The sequence below is a fragment of the Leptomonas pyrrhocoris genome (assembly GCF_001293395.1).
Source record: "Leptomonas pyrrhocoris isolate H10 chromosome Unknown, whole genome shotgun sequence".
NCBI lineage: Eukaryota > Euglenozoa > Kinetoplastea > Trypanosomatida > Trypanosomatidae > Leptomonas > Leptomonas pyrrhocoris.
In genome coordinates this window covers 1-17,884 of record NW_015438374.1, presented here as the reverse complement: position 1 = coordinate 17,884, position 17,884 = coordinate 1, and the positions used below count along the sequence as shown (strand labels likewise).

Below are 17,884 nucleotides of genomic sequence, written 5' to 3'. Positions count from 1 at the left end.
TTCTCCAGCGTGTTTTCGAAGTTCCTCTTCCATCTCATCTCGTGAATGTTGTGCTGCGTTGAGCTCGTTCTGCACGTTTACAAGCTGTAGGTTTACTCGACTCCCGAGAGGTGACTCGACGAACTCAGTGACAGGATTTAAAGCTGGGCCACCACTTGAAGGCTGTTGCTGTCGCTGGGCAGTGAGCTGCTGCTGGAGGTGGTCGCATTGGTTTTGCAGCTCAGTGATCGTCTGAGCATCTTGGAAACGGATTTGCTTTGCTTTCTGTTTCCAAGTGTCTAACTTCTCTTCGAATTGCCGGTGAGTTAGGCGCTCCTCGTCGAGCTGGATCTGGAGTTGCTGAAGCTGGTCCTGTGGCTGCGACGATGAGTCGCTGTGTTCTGCGTGGCGCATAGATGCGTCCGTTGGAGACGCTCCAGCACCTGAATGCCCAACGACAGCGTCAGAAGACACAGTGATTGGCTGCTGACGGGCAACAGAAGACTCCCGTGACTGGGCGAGTTCGGTTTCCAGTTGCTTGATCGTGTCATTATCTTTGGCCTTCATCTGCATCACCTTCTCCTTCCAGACGGACTGCTTCTGCTCCAATGTTGAAAGGGACTCGCGCAAGCTTTGCAACTGCTGTTCCAAATCTTTATTATGCCCTGTCGCCGTGTCCAATTCTTGCTGGAGAACAACTACAATGTGCGACTGCTGATGAGAGTGGTTCTCCAACGAAGCAATTTCCTCTCTTTGCTCTTGTAGCCGAACCTTCAGAGTCTCCATCTCCTTCAACGACGCTAATTGAATACGCATCTCGTTCATTTCTGTTTCGTGGTGCTCCGTGGCAGACTGCACCTCTTCCGCAAACCGCACTTGGGTTTCCAGATAGACCGCCTTCACGGTTTCCAGTTCTTGCTGGAGTTCCTCGATTTGCGCATCTTTGGTAGCAACGGTGTTCTTCAGAGAAGAAATAGTTTCCTTGTACCCGGCCGTTGCCGAAGCGTTGTTCGCGGACGCGCTCTGCAACGCGTCGTGGATGGCGGCTTGAACTTCCGGAGTCACGACGCCCCCATTCGCTTCCTGTGCTGCCTGAAAAACGCTCAGCTCCGCTTCCAATTGCGCAATACGAGAGCGATCCGCCTCTGTGAGTGCCTTCACCTTTTCCTTCCACTGCGTTGTCTTGCTCGTCAGCTGCGTGTATTTGCTCTTCTCCTCGTTGAGCTGCGACTCCAGCGCAGCGACTACATCGCCCATGGTTTTAACTTTCTGCTGCATCAGTTCCACCTCCTCTTTTGCTTGCGCCGCCTCAGAGGACGAGGCCTTTTTAAAGAAGCGATCCATAATTGTCGTTGTTGTTGTTCGGCGTCGCTTACACAGCCTTTACGCAAAGTCTCCCTCCTTGACGATGGTGCGATGTGAGCAGAACAGACGCCAACGCGTGGCTTCCAGATGAGCGAAAGAGGATCGATTGCCTTGCTTGCCACTTCGCCAATTAAGTGATGTTATTGATTTCTTCGATAACAGAATGAGAGAAAAATAAAAGCGTACAAAGCTCCTTTTCCACTACGTCAAAGCACAAGTTGACAGCGCTGACGGGGGAGGGGTGGGGGAGGCACTACAAAACAACAGAGTCCTTTGTTGGCGTTCTTGATGTTTGGCGGTATCAGCATGACAAGGGTTTTATGAAAAGAACGAGGAGGGTATGGGAGGATAGAAGTTGATGCAGAAACAGAGACGGTCAGCATACCTCCGAAAAGAGCACCCGATTAAATGAGAAAAAGGCGACAACAACTCTGCCATCACGTGGGACTCTAATTCGACCTCCAGGTTCACTTTGTACTTGAATGAAAAGAGAAAACACACAATGAAAAGCGGTGTGCGCTGCTCATCCCTCCCGCCCCCCCCCCCCCCAATGAAATCCTTATAAAGCCGAGCAACAAAGCCAACTTCGTTGAGGTCGGCAAAGGTTCTCCAATTATTGCTGTACTGTCTTCTCGGTTGCCATCAATAAATCCGATAGGGTATTTTCAGAACTCAGGGGAGCGTTAAGAAGCACTTGTGCAGTACATGGGCATGGAGAAGCGAAAACAAAAATAATGATGAACAACACGGAGACAAGGAAATGTAAGAATGAAATTTGATCGATTCCACCAGGTATCAATTACGAGTAAAGCAGCACGTGTCTTCCGACACATAAGCGTGTCATACAAAAAGAGAAGTGGGAAGGAAAGAAAAAGGACCCCACATGCATTCCATAAATGCCATTTCTTTGTAAAAAGAAGAAACGAAACGCAACATCGGCAACGGAAGAGAAACCGACAAATACCCGACGGTCTTGCCGAATAGCGGACAATGAAAGAGCAGCGACGCAAACACCAAACTACAAAAAAAAAGTCAGGGGAAAGGAAATAGAGCGGAAGCTTTTACGTTACAACATGAAACGACAGCTCTTCTCCATGACAACGCAAGGAAAGACGAGGGACTGATAGAATCGGAAAGGCCTCTGAAACTTTCTCATTCGATTCAGCATTCAGACGTTCCCCTCCTATTATGGTTTTCTACACACCACACATCTTACTTCTTTTTGCGCTGCTTGTCTTTTTTGTTCACGAGGGACACCTTGAAGCGCTTGTAGTTGATAAAGTACACAATTCTACCGTCGGGCACAGAAAAGATGGGCGCAACGGGAGACGTCGTGGCGTTTGCTTTCAGCCACTGAGCCAGCGCCGGGACTGCAAACGTGTCTGCTGACGCGTCGCTGGCGAACTCATTAAACTGATCGATGCAGCGCTGAATCGTATCGCTACCGGCGTCCACGATGACAACGCACTTCGGAAGTGATGTTGTCATGGCATCGTACACGGCGACGGCTTTGTTCTCCGTGAAGCTGTCTTCCTTCATCACGAGGAATTTCACCTTGGTGTCGGAAGGCGGAGCAGCCCTCTCGCTCGCGGAGAGGTCGCGCACCGCCTGGCGCAGCTCGTCCAGCGCGATGTCCGCCGATCGTCCCGTGCTTTTGCTCTGCTGATTAGTTGACGCTGACACAATACGCTTGCCGTCGACGAGTAACCAGCGGATTCGCTTCTGCTTTAGCGCGCGCATCAGCGCATGCGCATCGGTGTCTCTTCGAATGCACGCTCGAATGTTCCCCTTCCACAGTTGCATGGCTGCCTCGATCATGTACGGCATGAGAGTCTGCGCGTACAAATCGTGCCGCTTTGCCGCTACGCCATCCAGCACCAAATTTTCCCGCCATGGCATTTGGACGTGCTTGCTGACCGTCAGAAGATTTCGAACGTGGACCACAACGTTAAAGGCCGAGATGTCTGGATTGGCAACGGCGCACTTCGCTGTAAAGTTGTCCAAGGCGCAACCAAAGGCGAGCGGCACTGCGTCGTGTGCGTACCGGCATTCAAATAAGATTCCGGTCTCTAACGCCTTCTGCGCCACCAGTGCGTCGCTCGGGTGCAACGCAGGGTCGAGATAAAGCTGCAAGTGCACGTTCATATGCATCTCAAACAGGTTCAGGATGTCCAGCAGCGCAGTGGTGTACTTTCTAATGAATTCATCCCGCTCATCCGATGCAACCAGACCAGCAGTGAAGAGATTTTCGGTGATGTGTGAGATGGCCTGTCCAACTTGATCTGTGGTTTGTATTCTGCTTTGCAACTTGCTCAGCTTCGCCGGGGGTGGCCGCGTGCCGACCTCAGTCGGGAACACCGTCTGCAGCCACTGTGCGTGTGACACAATCACTTCTATCGGCTCTGCGAGGTCCATGAGGGAGAGCAGGTGACAGAGCGAGAGCAGCGGCTCAAAGGTGAGCTCGTTGACCACGTCGTGCCGCAGTAACGGGGTGGTGAACGATACGTATGGTTGGGTGCGGTGGTAGAACTGGTAGAAGGAGCCAATCGCTGCGTTCTCCTGCATCCCGAGAAACGACGCCACGGCGAAATGCGGAAGCTTTGCATAGGCAAAACTGCGGCCGCTGCTATCCACGATACAATCCACGTTCATGTCCACAAGCTTTGGATTCATGGGCACGATGTGGTCGAAGACTGCCACGGGAACGGCGCCGTGCAACATCCCGACCACGTTCACGGCCTGCACTAAATCGGTGCACGTCGTTGAGCCGAGGAAGCGCGTGTCATCACGCACGACTATCGACGGCTTCCGAAATTCGGCCCCGGAACGCACAATCTTTTGAATCATTCGTCCAGCAATGCGCTCTCCATAGCGATCGACGGTCTCTAGCGCGCTGACGATGTCGACGGGGTCACCAGGGAGCTCGGCCGTGCTCAAGACCGCCTCGCACGTCATGCGCAGTCGGGGGTCCGGCTGCAGCAGCAGTTCGATGATGTTGGACATGTTCGGATTCCACGACACGAACCAACTAGGCAGTTTGCCCGTACGCCACACCTCGTTCATGATGGTGAAGCGTTCACGAAATCCTTTGCCCGCAATGGCGAGCCACATCTCCAACGCGATCATGCCGATGCTGAACTCGTCCACCTTGAAGTCGTACTCGAGACCTTTCTCTTGCTCTGGGGCACAATACAGCACGGAGCCGCAGTTGCCAGTAGGCTGGTTCGCAGCAATGGCGTCGGTCAAACTGTTCATCTCTTCCACGTCCAGCACACTCGTCACCCGCTTCACCCCACTCATCACCCGCGCAAGACCAAAGTCTGCTACGCGGATTGTACCCGCCTCATCGCCGCTGTGGCTCGACCCCATCTCAAACAAAACGTTGTCCGGTTTCAAGTCGCGATGAACGACGCGCTCGCGATGCGTGTGCGCCGTGACAGAGAGGAGTTGCCGCAAGATGGAGACCGCTACCTTCTCACCATTGGCGGAGGCGAAGATCCCACCCGATCCGCACGAGTCGCTCTCTTCGATGAGGTGGCGCAAGGAGCGCGCGGAACACAGCTCCATCTGGATGTACAGCGTCTGGTAATGTGTGGCTGATTTTCTTTTTTTAGCGTCCGGGCGGCGCGCCCGCGCTGCGGAGTTGATGTCTGTGGCGCTGCTGCACGTGCTGTTGGTGTCGTCATCGTCATCGTCGCCACTGCTCGTATCAAATGCGCTCTCCTCCTCCGATGACGTGGAAGTGCGCGATGAGCGGGAACTCACCGAGTCGGAATCAGAGGAAGAGGCGCAGATGATCGTCCGCATGCGGTGTGACGTGGCATTTCCGGGCTTTTCGTTGTCGCTGCCGTCGACTTCTCCCTCCTCGGCGGTCTCTTCTTCTTCCGCTTCTTCGTCGACAAAGTTGCGGAGCTCTTCATCGCACCCATCCTCTACCCACGCATCGTAGTAACGGACGATGTTCTTGTGGTTGAGCGACGCCAGCGTTTGGACTTCGCGCAGTACTTTCTCTGACTGCGTTTCGGTCATGGCTACCTTCTTGATGGCGTACAGTCGGCCGTCAATTTTCTTCCGGCACACGTAAACGGGTGCAAAGCCGCCAGCACCCAGTAGTCGCTGCTGAATAAACTCGTTCCGATACCGGCCTTCAGAACCTTGCTGTGGGCGGAAATTCCGACCTTCGTCCTCCCAAAACCACTTCGCCACCTCTTGCTGGTCGAGAGGCAGTGACACGATGCCATCCATGTTAGAAGAGAACGCCTTTGCAAACGACAAACCATTCCACGGAAAGAAGGCCCTCGCAGCCTCAGGAAAGACAGCCACTGTATCCAAAAGGTACTTGATGAGAAAGTCGAAGTTGCTCTTCGCCTCCTCCATCGACTCAGGGTCCTTCAAGTCGCAGCACTTCTTCATGAGGTGGAAAGTGAGCATGCTCAGCTTCAGCGCCTCCCTGGCCTTGAGCGGCACCGGCGTGAGCGACGGGGACTGGCCCGAACTGATCAGGCTTTGCTCACCTTGCGACGTTCCGTTGAGGCGCTGAGGCTGCGGCTGCGGCTTGTCGATGCCGCTCTCTACAATGGCGGACACGGTGGAGACAATCTGCATCATGCACGGCATACCAATGGGCAAGCACAGCTGAATGTTGTCTGATACTTCCTTTGCCATTTGCTTCACCTCGTACTCGGACAGCGTCCCCTCGTCGCCGGGGTGAACTCCAAGTGGAAACGAAAGACGAATCGCTGGCGCCACGTACGGGTATCCAGGAACCACGCGGATCTCGAGCGTAACGCGCCGAGTTGGGCACGATTCAGAAACGAGAGGGATGTACACCTTGCAGTGCGCCGAGCTCTTTCCCGACACGCGCACGTTATCGTACGTGTTCACGACGACGTCAATTTCATCTTTTACTTCCTCATTGTTGCTCGTGTCGTACTCTTCTACTAACGTGCATGAAAAGCACTCGTTTTTCTTTTTGGCCATTAATTTCTGCTAGAAAAATGTGTGTGGCAAGAACGAATTCAGCGATCTGCTGGTGGCAGCCTCGAGTCGAACATACCCCAAACAGTGAGCTACAAAGAGGGGGAAAGACAAATGTTCGCGGCTTTTTCTGTTGCTGCTTACTGAATGAGCCAAGAGAACGAAGAGAAGCAAGAAGAAGGGGAGATGAATTAGAAAACAAAAGATGAGCGTCTTTTTCCACAACATGGCGCGTTTTTGCAGGTGGCCGAAGAGAGTAATGTGTTTTCTTTGAGGAATCTGTGAAGGAGTCTTCACAGTTCACACGTTTCTTTCGATCTTTCTCTTCTTGTTTTGTTCGGCGAAGCGCTTGGCACACCTTTCGTGTTTTTATTTCCACAGGTGTTCAATTCTTTTGTGAGGAGGGACAAGGAAGTCCAGCTGAAATGTGTTGCCATGAGCATGACACACACACACATACACGCAAAGCATACTGAAAAGAAGAAATCAGAAATCTCATTGTTCGATACAATGCAGCAGATCATAGAAAAACAACCGGCGAGCTGCGCACCATGAAGCGCCACGCTGCGATACCATTTTACGGCGGCCGCGACAGTCTCCGTCGCGACACACGTGTTTTGTGGACAGGCGAAGAACAGCGCATAACTGCAGCGCTCACGGTGGTAGCAGAGACCGCAGCAGATGGGGAAACTTCAGCTTCGTATTGCTTCATGTGCTTCACATCTTCCTTTGTTTTCAGTGTGTGACAAAGAATGCAAAGCGTTTGAACGTTGTCCAGCGAGGCTTCGCCACCGCCGCTGGCAACAGGTGTAATGTGATCTGCCTGCCAGATATTACCGGGCTCGGGATGGGCGATGATTCTTTCGTAGAGAGCGGGGTACTGCAACAGGTGCGGATGAAGTCTTCGTATAATTTTGAGGCGACGCTGTTTTCTGGCGGCAGAGGCGAGCGCGATGCAGAGAGCTTCGCAATCCACGTGGCAGTATGCACAGACGCTCTTGTCGACAGAAGCGACAGTGCGACGGATCGCAGAGCTGGAACGCTTAAAGTAAAAGTTCTCGCGGCACTTCCCGCTGCAGAAGAGTTCCGTGTCGCCGTTAACACGACACACTGCGCCAGGAAGCAGCATCTCGCTTTGGGTGTTGAAGTCCAACACGTACTTTTCACAATTCAGGCAGCAAACCTTGTACGCGTCCTCGACGTACTGCAAGGGCCCGAAGTAATAGTAGTGCTTGGAAAAGTACTGCCGTCGCACCTCCCACCAAATTCCCCACCCAATCATGTTTGCTTTTGCATACCGTAAGCGTTTCACATGCCCAACATCGAGGTATTTCGTTTTCCAATTAAACAGAGCAGGAAGCCAGTCGTCGCCGAGGCACATCTGTCGCTGCTGGAAGGGTGTGAGGCTCGTGAAGGAGGTGAGGAAGGTGTCCAGCTGCTTCCAAATGGGCGACTGCCGCTGCCGCACGCACTCATTTGCCTCATTCCACAGCAAAGTGGTGTAAAAGGCGGCAGCGTCGCAGGCGCGAATGTGTACGCGACCGGTGTTCTTGCTGATGGAGAACAGGAGGGGCTCCTCGACGAGATGCGCGTCGTGAGGTGCGTGTGTTAAAAGGGCAGTGCGTAGTTGGGCGGTGCCTAGGCACGAGCGGGCTTCGTGACTTGCCTGGGACAGGACCAGCTTACCGTCGCCGTCCTGCGAGACCACGCTTCCAACCTCGCGCAAGTTGCGGCACAAGCGAGCAAACAACTCTGCGTCGAATTCCGAGTGCACACCCAAAAGGTAGTAAATTATCACCTCGTTTGCTTGTCCCGGCCGGTGCAGGCGGTCCTCCGCTTGCGTCATCCAAACTGCGTCCGGTGGTAGCTCACAAAAAACGGCACAGGACGCCGGCGCCAGCGAAATGCCAACGGCGCACGCCGTAATGCCGACCACAGCAAGCCGCGCTTCTCCTGCGTGGAACTTCTCAAGAAGATTCCCGCGCTGCGGTGCAGGCACCCGCCCATCGATTCGGACGATCGACTTGCTGCGTCGTTGAAGGAGTTTGACCAGGGCGTCAATGAGCTCAATGTGATGCGCCAGGAGAACCACACGGTCGTACTTCGCGCAGCAGTAGTCGACGGCCTCGACAATGCCACTCCACTTCATTTTCCAGCTTGACGCATACCGCGCCTGATAAGTTGCCTCACCAGATGCGCCGCCACGACGCGCATCAAAAGAAGGATGATCTGCGACACGCAACACCACGCGGGTCTTCACCGGCAACTCCAAAACGTCGCTCTTGAGACGCCGGATCATGCAACAGGATGACAGCAACGAGGACACCTCGGTCGGTCTCGAAGATTCACCCACCCGCAAAAACGGCGATAACGTAATGTGGCAGTAACGCATTGCAAAATGAAAGCGCGTCGGACCCAGCAAGCCGGGACGCAACATGTCAATTTGGTTGTACATGTCAAAGGGCGAGCTAAGAGCTGGCGTCCCAGAAAGCAGCAGGCAGTACGGAGCCTGCTTTCCCATCGCCGTCACCGCTCGCGTATACATAGCGTCGCTGCCGCTGGCGTTGGTGTGTAGAACGTGGCTCTCGTCGCACACCACGCATTTCCAGTCTCTGCGGAGCAACTGGCGCTCCAGCACCGCTGCCATGTGGTAGCTGGTTAAGACGACCTTTGGCTGCGTGCTGCAATCCAGAGTGTCGTTCGCACCGTTGATGATGTGGATTTCATCCACCCGCACTTGCTCGTGCAGGTACTGCTCGATTTGATCCGCCCACATAAATTTAACGGCGGATGGGCACACGATGAGCAACGGGAAAGCTTCCAACGCTGCCACCGTCGCAACGGCTTGGAGAGTCTTTCCGACGCCCATGTCGTCTGCAAATAAGACCCTCCCTTTCAGCTGCAACGCCTTCTTGACGCCTTCCAGTTGATGCATTTTGAGAGCTCGAAAGAGCTCCACAGGGATGTTGTCGAGTAAGTTTTCGGTCACCCCGCACGAGGCAATCTCATTCGCTGCACTCCGCAATTCTGTCGCTGGCGGATCCACGAAGAACAAGCACTGCGGCTCTTCGGCAGCTTCGCGCAATTCATCCACAAGTGAGTCTACCAAGTCCATCGGTCCTGAAACAGTGGTTTGTGCTAACTGTATGTGTTCCCGCAGGGCAAGCGAAAAACAGTGGCTGACCCGCAGCACGTCAGCCTCGGAGAAGTTACGGAACTGCACTACAAACTCGCTCTTAACCCAGTTCATTTCCACCTCGGCCACTTTCAACGAGTCGGTGAGGTCGCACAGCGGTGACGAGATAATAGGTATGAACTCAGCGAATTGACGGCGAGTACGGAGGTTTTCTGTGAAGAGAGCGGCTGCTTTAACAGCATCAATGCGCTCTCCGCACGGACATGCGAAGACGCAGCCGAAGCGAGAAAGACGGAAAGTGAACGGCGCCCCGCAGCGCAGGCACGTTTTGACGTCGAGCACAGCCTCCATTTCATTACCGAAAAGTGCGCTGAGCAGGCTAACAAAAAAGGCTCCTCTACCCGTGCCTGTGAGACAATGGTCAAGAAGAGCAAGTAAGGGAGAGGGGAAAAAGGAGCAAAAGTGTCGTACACAATCGCGTTTTTGACACGTCATTGCATACCGTGAATGATTAGGCCATCGCTGGATGCAAAGCTAGAGGCGAACTTCGCAACCCATTTACCACGATTCCACATTTGCGACATTTACTGAGTTCAGCAGTGCAAGCTTCACTGCTTTCGTGGGTGCCACGCTCTACTCACACGCCAAATGCTGACGCATGGAGAAGAGTTCACAGCCTTTATTATAATTATTACTTGATTTACAGCACATTTTTTTCTATTAAAAAGGGTATTGAGCAATTAGAAGAAAATCACGACGAATATCAGCAGCAATAAACATATGACACTCAATTTTTTCATTTTAAAAGCTGTTTGAAACGAGTTGTATAAGCAATCAAAAAAGAATGCAAAAAAGGTTATGAAAAAATTCTCACAAATGCCACTTAGAAGGGAGAGCAAAAAGGCTTCCCATCGTGCGTGTCAAAAAAGAAGAAGAGTTTAGCTACAGTAAGCAGGAAACAAAAAATGAGAAAGAAGAACAGGCTACTCCGCTACAGCTGTGGTCCAAAAAGCACGTCCACAACCTGCTGCATGTCAGGATCTTCGTCTAGGTTAAGCGGACACTGTGCCGAGAACGTTGCGTAATCCTGTGGATTGCGCTGAACGCTTATGGCAGTTTTCTGGTTTTCAACGCCGCTACGTGCCTTATTGAGAGCGTCCTGCAACTCACTCCACGCTCGTCGGCGAACGTCTTCGTGAACTGTCTCGGTGTTGTGAACCTTTCCGTCGCGGATATAGATGACACGATGCGCGTACTGCTTCATATACACGTCGTGGGAGACCATCACCATGGTGAGCCCGCATTCCGTGTTGAGTTTCAACAAGATGTTCATGATGAGGAGAGTGTTCTTCGTATCAAGATCACCCGTCGGCTCATCCAGAAAGAGAATCTCCGGCTCGTTAGCGAGGGCTCGCGCGATGGTGACGCGTTGCTGCTCACCACCGGACAACATCGAAGGAAGATGATGAAGTCGGTGACCGAGTCCTACTTCTTCCAACAATGCCGCTGCGCGTTTCTTGATTTCGGAGCTGGACAACGTCCCTTTGATCATCATCGGAAGAGACACGTTCTCAATAGCATCCATGGTTGAGATGAGGTTGAACGACTGAAAGACAAAGCCTATTCGCTTGCACCGCAGCGCAGCAAGCTCAGAATCTGGCGTTTGGTCCGTTACACGGTTTCCGAATAGGAAGAAATTTCCCTTTGTCGGAGTGTCGATCGTGCCAAGAACGTTGAGAAGAGTACTCTTGCCTCCACCGCTGGTGCCATACACCACGAGCAGCTCGCCCTGATTGATATCCACATCCACGCCGCGCAGCGCAGGTACGCCCTCAACGCCGATGAGGTACGTCTTGTGGATGTTGTCACACGAGATGATCGATTCCATTAGAAGGGACAGCTTTGAAGGAAACGAACAGAATGAAGAAGCGGCAGCCACAAAGTGACGCAAAGGAGGAAGCAAACAGCGGCCTGTCAAGTTTGCTTACACCCGAGAAAGCAAATATGCATAATACTGGGAGACTGCATATTGAGGTGCGAGAAAAGAAGAAGAAGAAAGTAAGAGTAGGAAACAGAGGGGAAGCCAATGGAAAGCGATATTGACGAGAGTCAGCGAAAGCGAAGAGAAGAAGAAAAAAAAAAGCGACGTTAGTCCTTTACAACGTAAATTGTGCGACGGCAGGGCAAAGTTGGTAAAACACTGTCTCGCGGGGCGCAATGCTCTCGAAGAGGAGCAACGCCTTTTAAATGACAATAGTGCTAGCAAGATCGTTGTTAGTTTGTTTTTAAGGTACATCAATCACCTTTCGTCATACTACGATATGCAAACAGGTTAAGATACAAACACGGACATTCCATGAGATTATCCGCGTCTCCATCGCTACAAGCAATTCCGATGAAAGATGCACTACTGCTATATACGTACTGATAGGCCAAAAAAAAGGAAACATTTTTTAAAGCATCACACAAGACTTAAAAAAAGTAGTAGCAACGATAAAACGTAAATGAAATATTAGCGGTCAAGCAACAAATAGCAACACAAGCTATTCGTGCAATCACTACGAGCAGCAGCAGCAACAAGAAAGTAACAATGTCTGCTAGTTCAATGCCCGCCGATAATGCTTTCCGTCATCGCTGGGACATTCTCGGAGCCGTTAGAGAGTTCCTGCGGCGTCATGCGGCCCATCTTCTTGCGGTTCGGACGCGGAGGCTCCTTAATGTACATTGCCTTGATGCGCACCTCGCGGTTGCTCTCAGCATACCGGGCAAAAAGCTCGCGTGCGTCACGCTGGTCTTCGACTTCTTCCCACGTGAGCTCCCACGAATCGTGGTGCTCAATGGCGAGGAGAACAGAATGCTTTGCGGCCTTAATGATGTCCTCCTTCTCCTTCTCGGTGAGGTCAGCCACCTTTTGCGCCGGATTTCCAGCCCACATCTCACCAGAAGGTATCACAGCACCAGCTTGCAAAACACTCGCGGCACACAGCATTGAGCCAGACTCAATGCTACAGCCCTTCATCACAATGGCATTCGCGCCTACAAATGAGCAGGATGCAATGTCAGCGGACTCCACTATAGCCATCGGTTCGATCGTCGTCCATTTGCCCACTGTCGTGTTTCCGGTGACCACAGCCTTCTCCTGGACGTTGCAGCTCTCGCCAAGGTGAATGCTCTCGCCCTCCTCAGCGCGGATAATGGCGTTGTAGCCGATGTAGTTCTTGCGGCCAATATTTACGTCCCCAGTAACTATCGCACTTGGGGCGATAAAGCAGTTGTCCATCACAGAAGGACGTTTACCGTTCACCTTGAGAAGACGTGGAATACGGTACAGCTCTTCTTTTGGCTGCACGCTCATGAGACGGTCGCTCACCTTAATCACCTGCGTTGCCACACGCTGAAGCTTGACGGCCCAGCGGTCGAGGACCAGACTCAGATAAGTACGCTTTTTGATAGCCCACGGCGGCAGCGTTTCCGGCATCTTTGCGGGGCCGACAGTCACGCTCCGTAGAACGCGAGAACGGAGCATTTTAGTTGCGAAAGGAAAAGATGATCACTACGTAGCGCAGATGAATAAATAAATAATAATAATAATAATGAAATACTAATAATAACTAGTTTTGCGTAATACTACTGTCCCGTGGAGACTTCAAAAGGCACGTATAAATTTAGAACCAGATAACAAAAGAAGAGAAGTGATGTGGGAGGTGAAGGAAAGCTAAAATCAGAACAAGTAGTAAAAGAGTAGAGCTTTGCACTTCCTCTCTTCAGTACGAGGGCCTCGTGAAGTTTCTGCTGATGCGCTGTTTGCGGTATTGCTAAAAGAATTTAAACAGGTAGTAACCCGTCGATGATATTTTTTTTTGCGCGCACAATACACAAATGTGTTATCATCCACAACTAATGTTGCTTCGAGAGTTAAAAAAAAAGGCCATGAATGTGACAAATGGAGAAAAACAGCTTCACTTCACTCGTACCGTAGAATATCTGCCAGATGGTGGAATGCAACAACTGAAACAGCAATCAACAATCAAAGTCTCCTAAAACTGCTACAGGACGAAGTGTGCCTGATACCTACACTTGCCGCTAAACAAACAGGCAGAAAAGCAAACAAACAAAAATCAGGTGCTGCTCATGTGCGTAACGCACCACTCGACACATCGATCGAGGAAGCCCAAAATGACAAAGATGCCGCCCACGATGCCGCACAGCTGCACAAGGAAATGGGTGAACGGTGGCCGTTGAAAAATGTTGTTGACTTGTAAGGCCGACGGCTCAAAGCTGATCAACACCGCAGGAACTTGACCACTCATTCCTGGAATGATGGGTCGACTACTCCACTGCGCGCTGTACTCATAAGTTGACGCTTTTAGGTCTTGCGACTTTTTTGTTCGATATGTTGTCGGCACAACTTTCACATAATAGCGGGTCTCCAAATAGGTCGTGGCAAAAGATTCATGACCTGTCAGTGGCTCCGCAATGCCGTTCTCTGAGAAACGTTCCACGCTTTCATTACCAATGCGGAGTTTGTTAATTTTGTGAGAGGTATCAAGTCGGATAAAGTCGTGGAAAGCGTATTTGGCTCCAGTACGGCGCGGTCCTAAAACTACCGTCACTGGCACCTTTTTCAGGTCCAGCGATCCAACCACATTACACCCACGACCACGCACGGAAAGCTGCTCTAGACACTGCGGGATGTATTCTATATTTGGTGCAGGCTTTCCAGTTTCATTAAAAATCGCCAGGACGCTCTCGCAAGTGTTGCAGCATATCGACTGCAAAGAGGCGCGCCAGCTTTCGGGAAACTCACGAAAAAGCGCCGAAGGACATTTTTTGCACATCTTGCCTTCTTTGTTCTTTTGATTCGCGCCTGCCAATTCAAGATCCTGTTGGTTACCTTTGTACATCGACAACCTATCGATTCCACAGGGGAGTTTATGCACGGCACCGGAATAGTCAAATTGCCACGTGCCTGTTGCATCAATCACGTCGATGCTCAGCCTGTTGCAAGGCAGGTTCGGAAAAAGAACGTCGAGATTCACCTGCATGTCATCTGATGAACTGGCGTCAATTGTCACATCGGTGTCGTAGGCATCGCGGCCACGCAAATACGCGATCCCTTCCCACAGGACGAGAAGAGTCATGATAACGATGGTAACCAGACTCACAACAGCGCCGTACTTTGTCTGTTTCCGCTGATAATCTTCACGGGGTTTGGGGAAAAGGTCAGCTTCAGCCAAACGACGCGCGATCGGTCTGGAGACAGGCACAACGTCCGTTTCCTCATCGTGAACAATATGCCGTTGCCTCATAATAGTGCTGTGATAAGAACTAAACACGGAAAAGACCAACAGAGGAGACACACAGAGAGTAAAACAAACGAAGGGATGAAGAGGCATCATAGAGCGTATAATCCAAAAAAAAATTAAAAGCACTGTCAAAACTGAGGTAAGTCTGTTTTTTTGAAACATATAGTTGAGAGCATCTCGTTGTCAATCAAGCATCAGCAAGTACGGGATTGCGGTTGTTAATACTGCAGAGAAGAACGAAAAGACACATTTTACAATCCACCAAAGGTACTATTATTCGAGAACAGGCAACAAGGCCACCCTCACTTTCATCTTTTCCTCTTCGATACAACAAAAGAATAATTAACACAAACGAGATATCAACACTGTGACAGCAGCTGTTTCAGCGCGGTGATAATGGCGTCCTTTTCCTTGACCCGCTCTGCTGCGTGCTTGTAGAACATGTTGATTTCCATCTGCATGAACGAGATCTTCTCTTCGTAGTAGTTACTTAATCGATCTTGACTCGCGCTGATGATAGAGGCAAACTCGTCTTCACTGAGAACGGCTTTACCACGTAACTCACTTGCAGCAACTTTTCCAACTAACGCGTGCTCTATTTTGTCGTGATAATCTATGTGCGCACGCAACTTCTCCATTGTCTCTTCATCGTCTTTTCTTTGACGAGTTAAGGCTTCATTTTCCGCTTGCAAAACAAGAACGTCACAACGCAAGGCGTAATTGCTGGTTTTTAGTTGATCGCATTCCTTGCGAAGGGAATAAAGATTATGCGCATCATCTGTCAAAATTGAACGTCCTTTCGCGCGAGGATAGGTTCCGTTTTCCTTGAGACACCCCAAAACTGTAGATTCGTTTGCATCGCTACAATAGACGCTATGCTGCTCAGCTAGTTTTGTAGCCCCAAAATCACGGCGACCTTGCGAATCCAGTTTCGAGTTAAACGTTCTATTTTCGGCATATGGTGACTGCTGAGCACTACCTCCACAGGATGAGTTGTCGCCAATAAGAAGTGCATTCGTCAGCGTGCTGGAGCTCAGTAATTTCTGAGAACCACGATGTATATCAGCGTACTTTTCCTCTAACACGCGGAAAAGCTCCTCTTCCCTCCCATCAAAGATTTTTAAAATGTCATCTATCGAATCTAAACAAGCAGGATTGTGCTTCCTGTAGAAGTCAATAAGGCGCTCTCGAAACATGGCGGCAAACCACGAATGTGCGAAGATATAAAAGACAGTGGAATAACTGAGGCGCTACAAGGTGAGGTGGATTGATGTGTTTTTGTTCGAAGAACAAAGGAAAGCACCTCAGCAGCGCCGGTGTACGTTGAACGTGGGGAAAATCACCAAAAGACCAACAGAGTAGAGTGACTGCGAGAATGGAAGACGTAGCGTGTGTTGAGAAGTGCGCATGAAGTTTTGTCGGCATCATCGTCATACACAGCTCAAAAGAAAGAACAACGACTATCATCATAATGTCCATTTTCTGCGCCAATGTGACCAGATGCGCAATTGAAAAGGTTTGAAAAGCTTTCGCAACATCTTTTAGAATGCCTCAGCCCTTAAATGAAGTCAATAGTTAACGCCACTAGTATTGGAAGCCGATAGTCCCAAGATTAATACGGAAAGAGCACGGAGGTAACACCTGGACAATCGGAGGGGACAGCTGCCATAAGTTTCAAAAATAAATGACTAAAGGAGGCTTTCTTGAAGCGGGCGGGGGATTTGGCTGCGGGGGGGAGGGGGGGAGGAGGGGGGGGGGCGGAGAGGGCGGAGAGGGCGACACGTGAAACAGGGGCATCGTGTGCCCGCCAGCTCCGCCTCTGCCAGATTCCGCGGCAACCCCATCAGAATTCAGCAAATGGAAACTACAGCAGTTGTCTAATGACCCTTTTCCGTCGACAGTGCTGTCATTCTGAGCAACCCAAGTCGCTGGCCGCTGCTCTTGGATCCACAACCGTGAGCGCGACAACCAGCTTGTCGTCGTGCGTCTTTACGTGCGTATGGTCGACTGCCACGACTCGCCCGCGTGTCTGCGTCGCCTGCTGATGCATCGCGAAGCAGCACAAACTGTTGTAGCACTACTTACCTCGAGAAACTGCGCAGTGTGCTGATGAAGCACTGCATCTAGCGCAAGAACTCCTTCTGCGAGGAAATAGCACCGGCGCCGTGGAAGAGGCAGAACGGTGGCCGTGGTGATGTGTGGCGGGCTCTTCGGGTGCCGGACGCGACGCTGTCTACCGCTGCAGCACCATTCCACCGTGGCGAGGGGCCAAAGAAGGTGCGGCAGCTGCCCACCAAGAAGAAGCAACTGCAGCAGCAACGGCGGCTTCCTGCTGAACGGCGGAGTGTTGCAACGTCACGTGCTCAACCGTCGGCACACCGCGCCAGCTCTAACGTGATGAGCCCTCCGCTTCCTCGGCGATCGCACGGCAACAGGCACAGGAGACGAGCAGGGGCGAAAAAGGGGTACGAAAGGGAGTTGACTCTTGCCGGGAGTTTCTTGCGGGACGGGAGGACGCCACCACGATAGCGGAGGTGAAAAGAGCACCCGCGCGAAGGAGAGGCATGACACGGCGAGGGCTGCGACAGTTGCGGCGATGTCTGTGCCATATGTGGTGGTGGTCGACTCGAGGGCCTGGCCACGCCGAACACAACACGGCCCACTGCACGGCATGAGAGCCGGACCTTTTACTGAGCGAGCAGGCAGGCGAGCAACGTGTACAGGGGGTAGTGGTCCATTTGTGAGCGGTTACCTTGCTGGAGACGTGTGACGATGGCGATTCCCACGGCTTAGGGGTAGCCGCTCTGGGAGTGCTGCGAGTGCGGCCCAAACTGGGGAACCTGCCGCTGTGCACCGTGCGGGGGACGCTGACGCTGCTCCGTCTGGTGCGTGTGTGTGGCCTGACGGTGAGTGGCTACGTGTTGTGTATGGCTGGACGGGTGTGCTATGGGGTGAGCGTGCTATAGAGGGCTCTCTGCTGCTGAGTGTGCGGGGCTGTAAGAGACGGAGGGAGCAACATAGCGTATGTACATGGTGGTGTGGCGTGCGCAACCTGCTGTCTTGTGCTGTGTGCGTTGGTGTTGGGGCTGCTGTGGTGTAAACCAGGGTTAGGGTTAGGGTT

General features: G+C 51.8%; 8 protein-coding genes across 9 annotated transcripts; all 8 read right to left on the bottom strand.

Moving 5' to 3' along the window:
• ABB37_07281 (hypothetical protein) lies at window positions 1-1,323 on the bottom strand (the record flags this gene model as incomplete). Its single annotated transcript, XM_015805851.1, has 1 exon — window positions 1-1,323. A coding segment is annotated over one exon (1,323 nt), but the record flags the coding sequence as incomplete, so codon positions are not given.
• Window positions 1,324-2,556: 1,233 nt separating this feature from the next.
• Window positions 2,557-6,466, bottom strand: ABB37_07280 (protein kinase; the record flags this gene model as incomplete). Its single annotated transcript, XM_015805850.1, has 1 exon — window positions 2,557-6,466. Exon 1 carries the CDS (start codon window positions 6,322-6,324, stop codon window positions 2,557-2,559), a length of 3,768 nt encoding a protein of 1,255 aa, XP_015655327.1. The 5' UTR covers window positions 6,325-6,466.
• A 432-nt stretch (window positions 6,467-6,898) lies between these two features.
• ABB37_07279 (putative SNF2/RAD54 related DNA helicase) lies at window positions 6,899-9,866 on the bottom strand (the record flags this gene model as incomplete). The annotated part of the gene is made up of 1 exon (XM_015805849.1): window positions 6,899-9,866. Exon 1 carries the CDS (start codon window positions 9,806-9,808, stop codon window positions 6,899-6,901), a length of 2,910 nt encoding a protein of 969 aa, XP_015655326.1. The 5' UTR covers window positions 9,809-9,866.
• A 582-nt stretch (window positions 9,867-10,448) lies between these two features.
• On the bottom strand, window positions 10,449-11,481 carry ABB37_07278 (putative ABC transporter; the record flags this gene model as incomplete). 2 transcript variants are annotated; one of them, XM_015805847.1, is made up of 1 exon in its annotated part: window positions 10,449-11,481. In XM_015805847.1, exon 1 carries the CDS (start codon window positions 11,343-11,345, stop codon window positions 10,449-10,451), a length of 897 nt encoding a protein of 298 aa, XP_015655324.1. In that variant the 5' UTR covers window positions 11,346-11,481. The 2 variants fall into 2 exon arrangements, with proteins under 2 accessions (XP_015655324.1, XP_015655325.1); XM_015805848.1 differs by having other exon boundaries at window positions 10,449-11,473.
• Window positions 11,482-12,059: 578 nt separating this feature from the next.
• ABB37_07277 (putative mitochondrial hypothetical protein) lies at window positions 12,060-13,103 on the bottom strand (the record flags this gene model as incomplete). Its single annotated transcript, XM_015805846.1, has 1 exon — window positions 12,060-13,103. The coding sequence occupies exon 1, from the start codon at window positions 12,981-12,983 to the stop codon at window positions 12,060-12,062; it is 924 nt and encodes a 307-aa protein (XP_015655323.1). The 5' UTR covers window positions 12,984-13,103.
• Window positions 13,104-13,575: 472 nt separating this feature from the next.
• ABB37_07276 (hypothetical protein) lies at window positions 13,576-14,787 on the bottom strand (the record flags this gene model as incomplete). Its single annotated transcript, XM_015805845.1, has 1 exon — window positions 13,576-14,787. Exon 1 carries the CDS (start codon window positions 14,764-14,766, stop codon window positions 13,576-13,578), a length of 1,191 nt encoding a protein of 396 aa, XP_015655322.1. The 5' UTR covers window positions 14,767-14,787.
• Window positions 14,788-15,122: 335 nt separating this feature from the next.
• Window positions 15,123-15,959, bottom strand: ABB37_07275 (hypothetical protein; the record flags this gene model as incomplete). The annotated part of the gene is made up of 1 exon (XM_015805844.1): window positions 15,123-15,959. The coding sequence occupies one exon, from the start codon at window positions 15,957-15,959 to the stop codon at window positions 15,123-15,125; it is 837 nt and encodes a 278-aa protein (XP_015655321.1).
• A 1,159-nt stretch (window positions 15,960-17,118) lies between these two features.
• Window positions 17,119-17,436, bottom strand: ABB37_07274 (hypothetical protein; the record flags this gene model as incomplete). The annotated part of the gene is made up of 1 exon (XM_015805843.1): window positions 17,119-17,436. The coding sequence occupies one exon, from the start codon at window positions 17,434-17,436 to the stop codon at window positions 17,119-17,121; it is 318 nt and encodes a 105-aa protein (XP_015655320.1).
• Window positions 17,437-17,884: the final 448 nt, after the last annotated feature.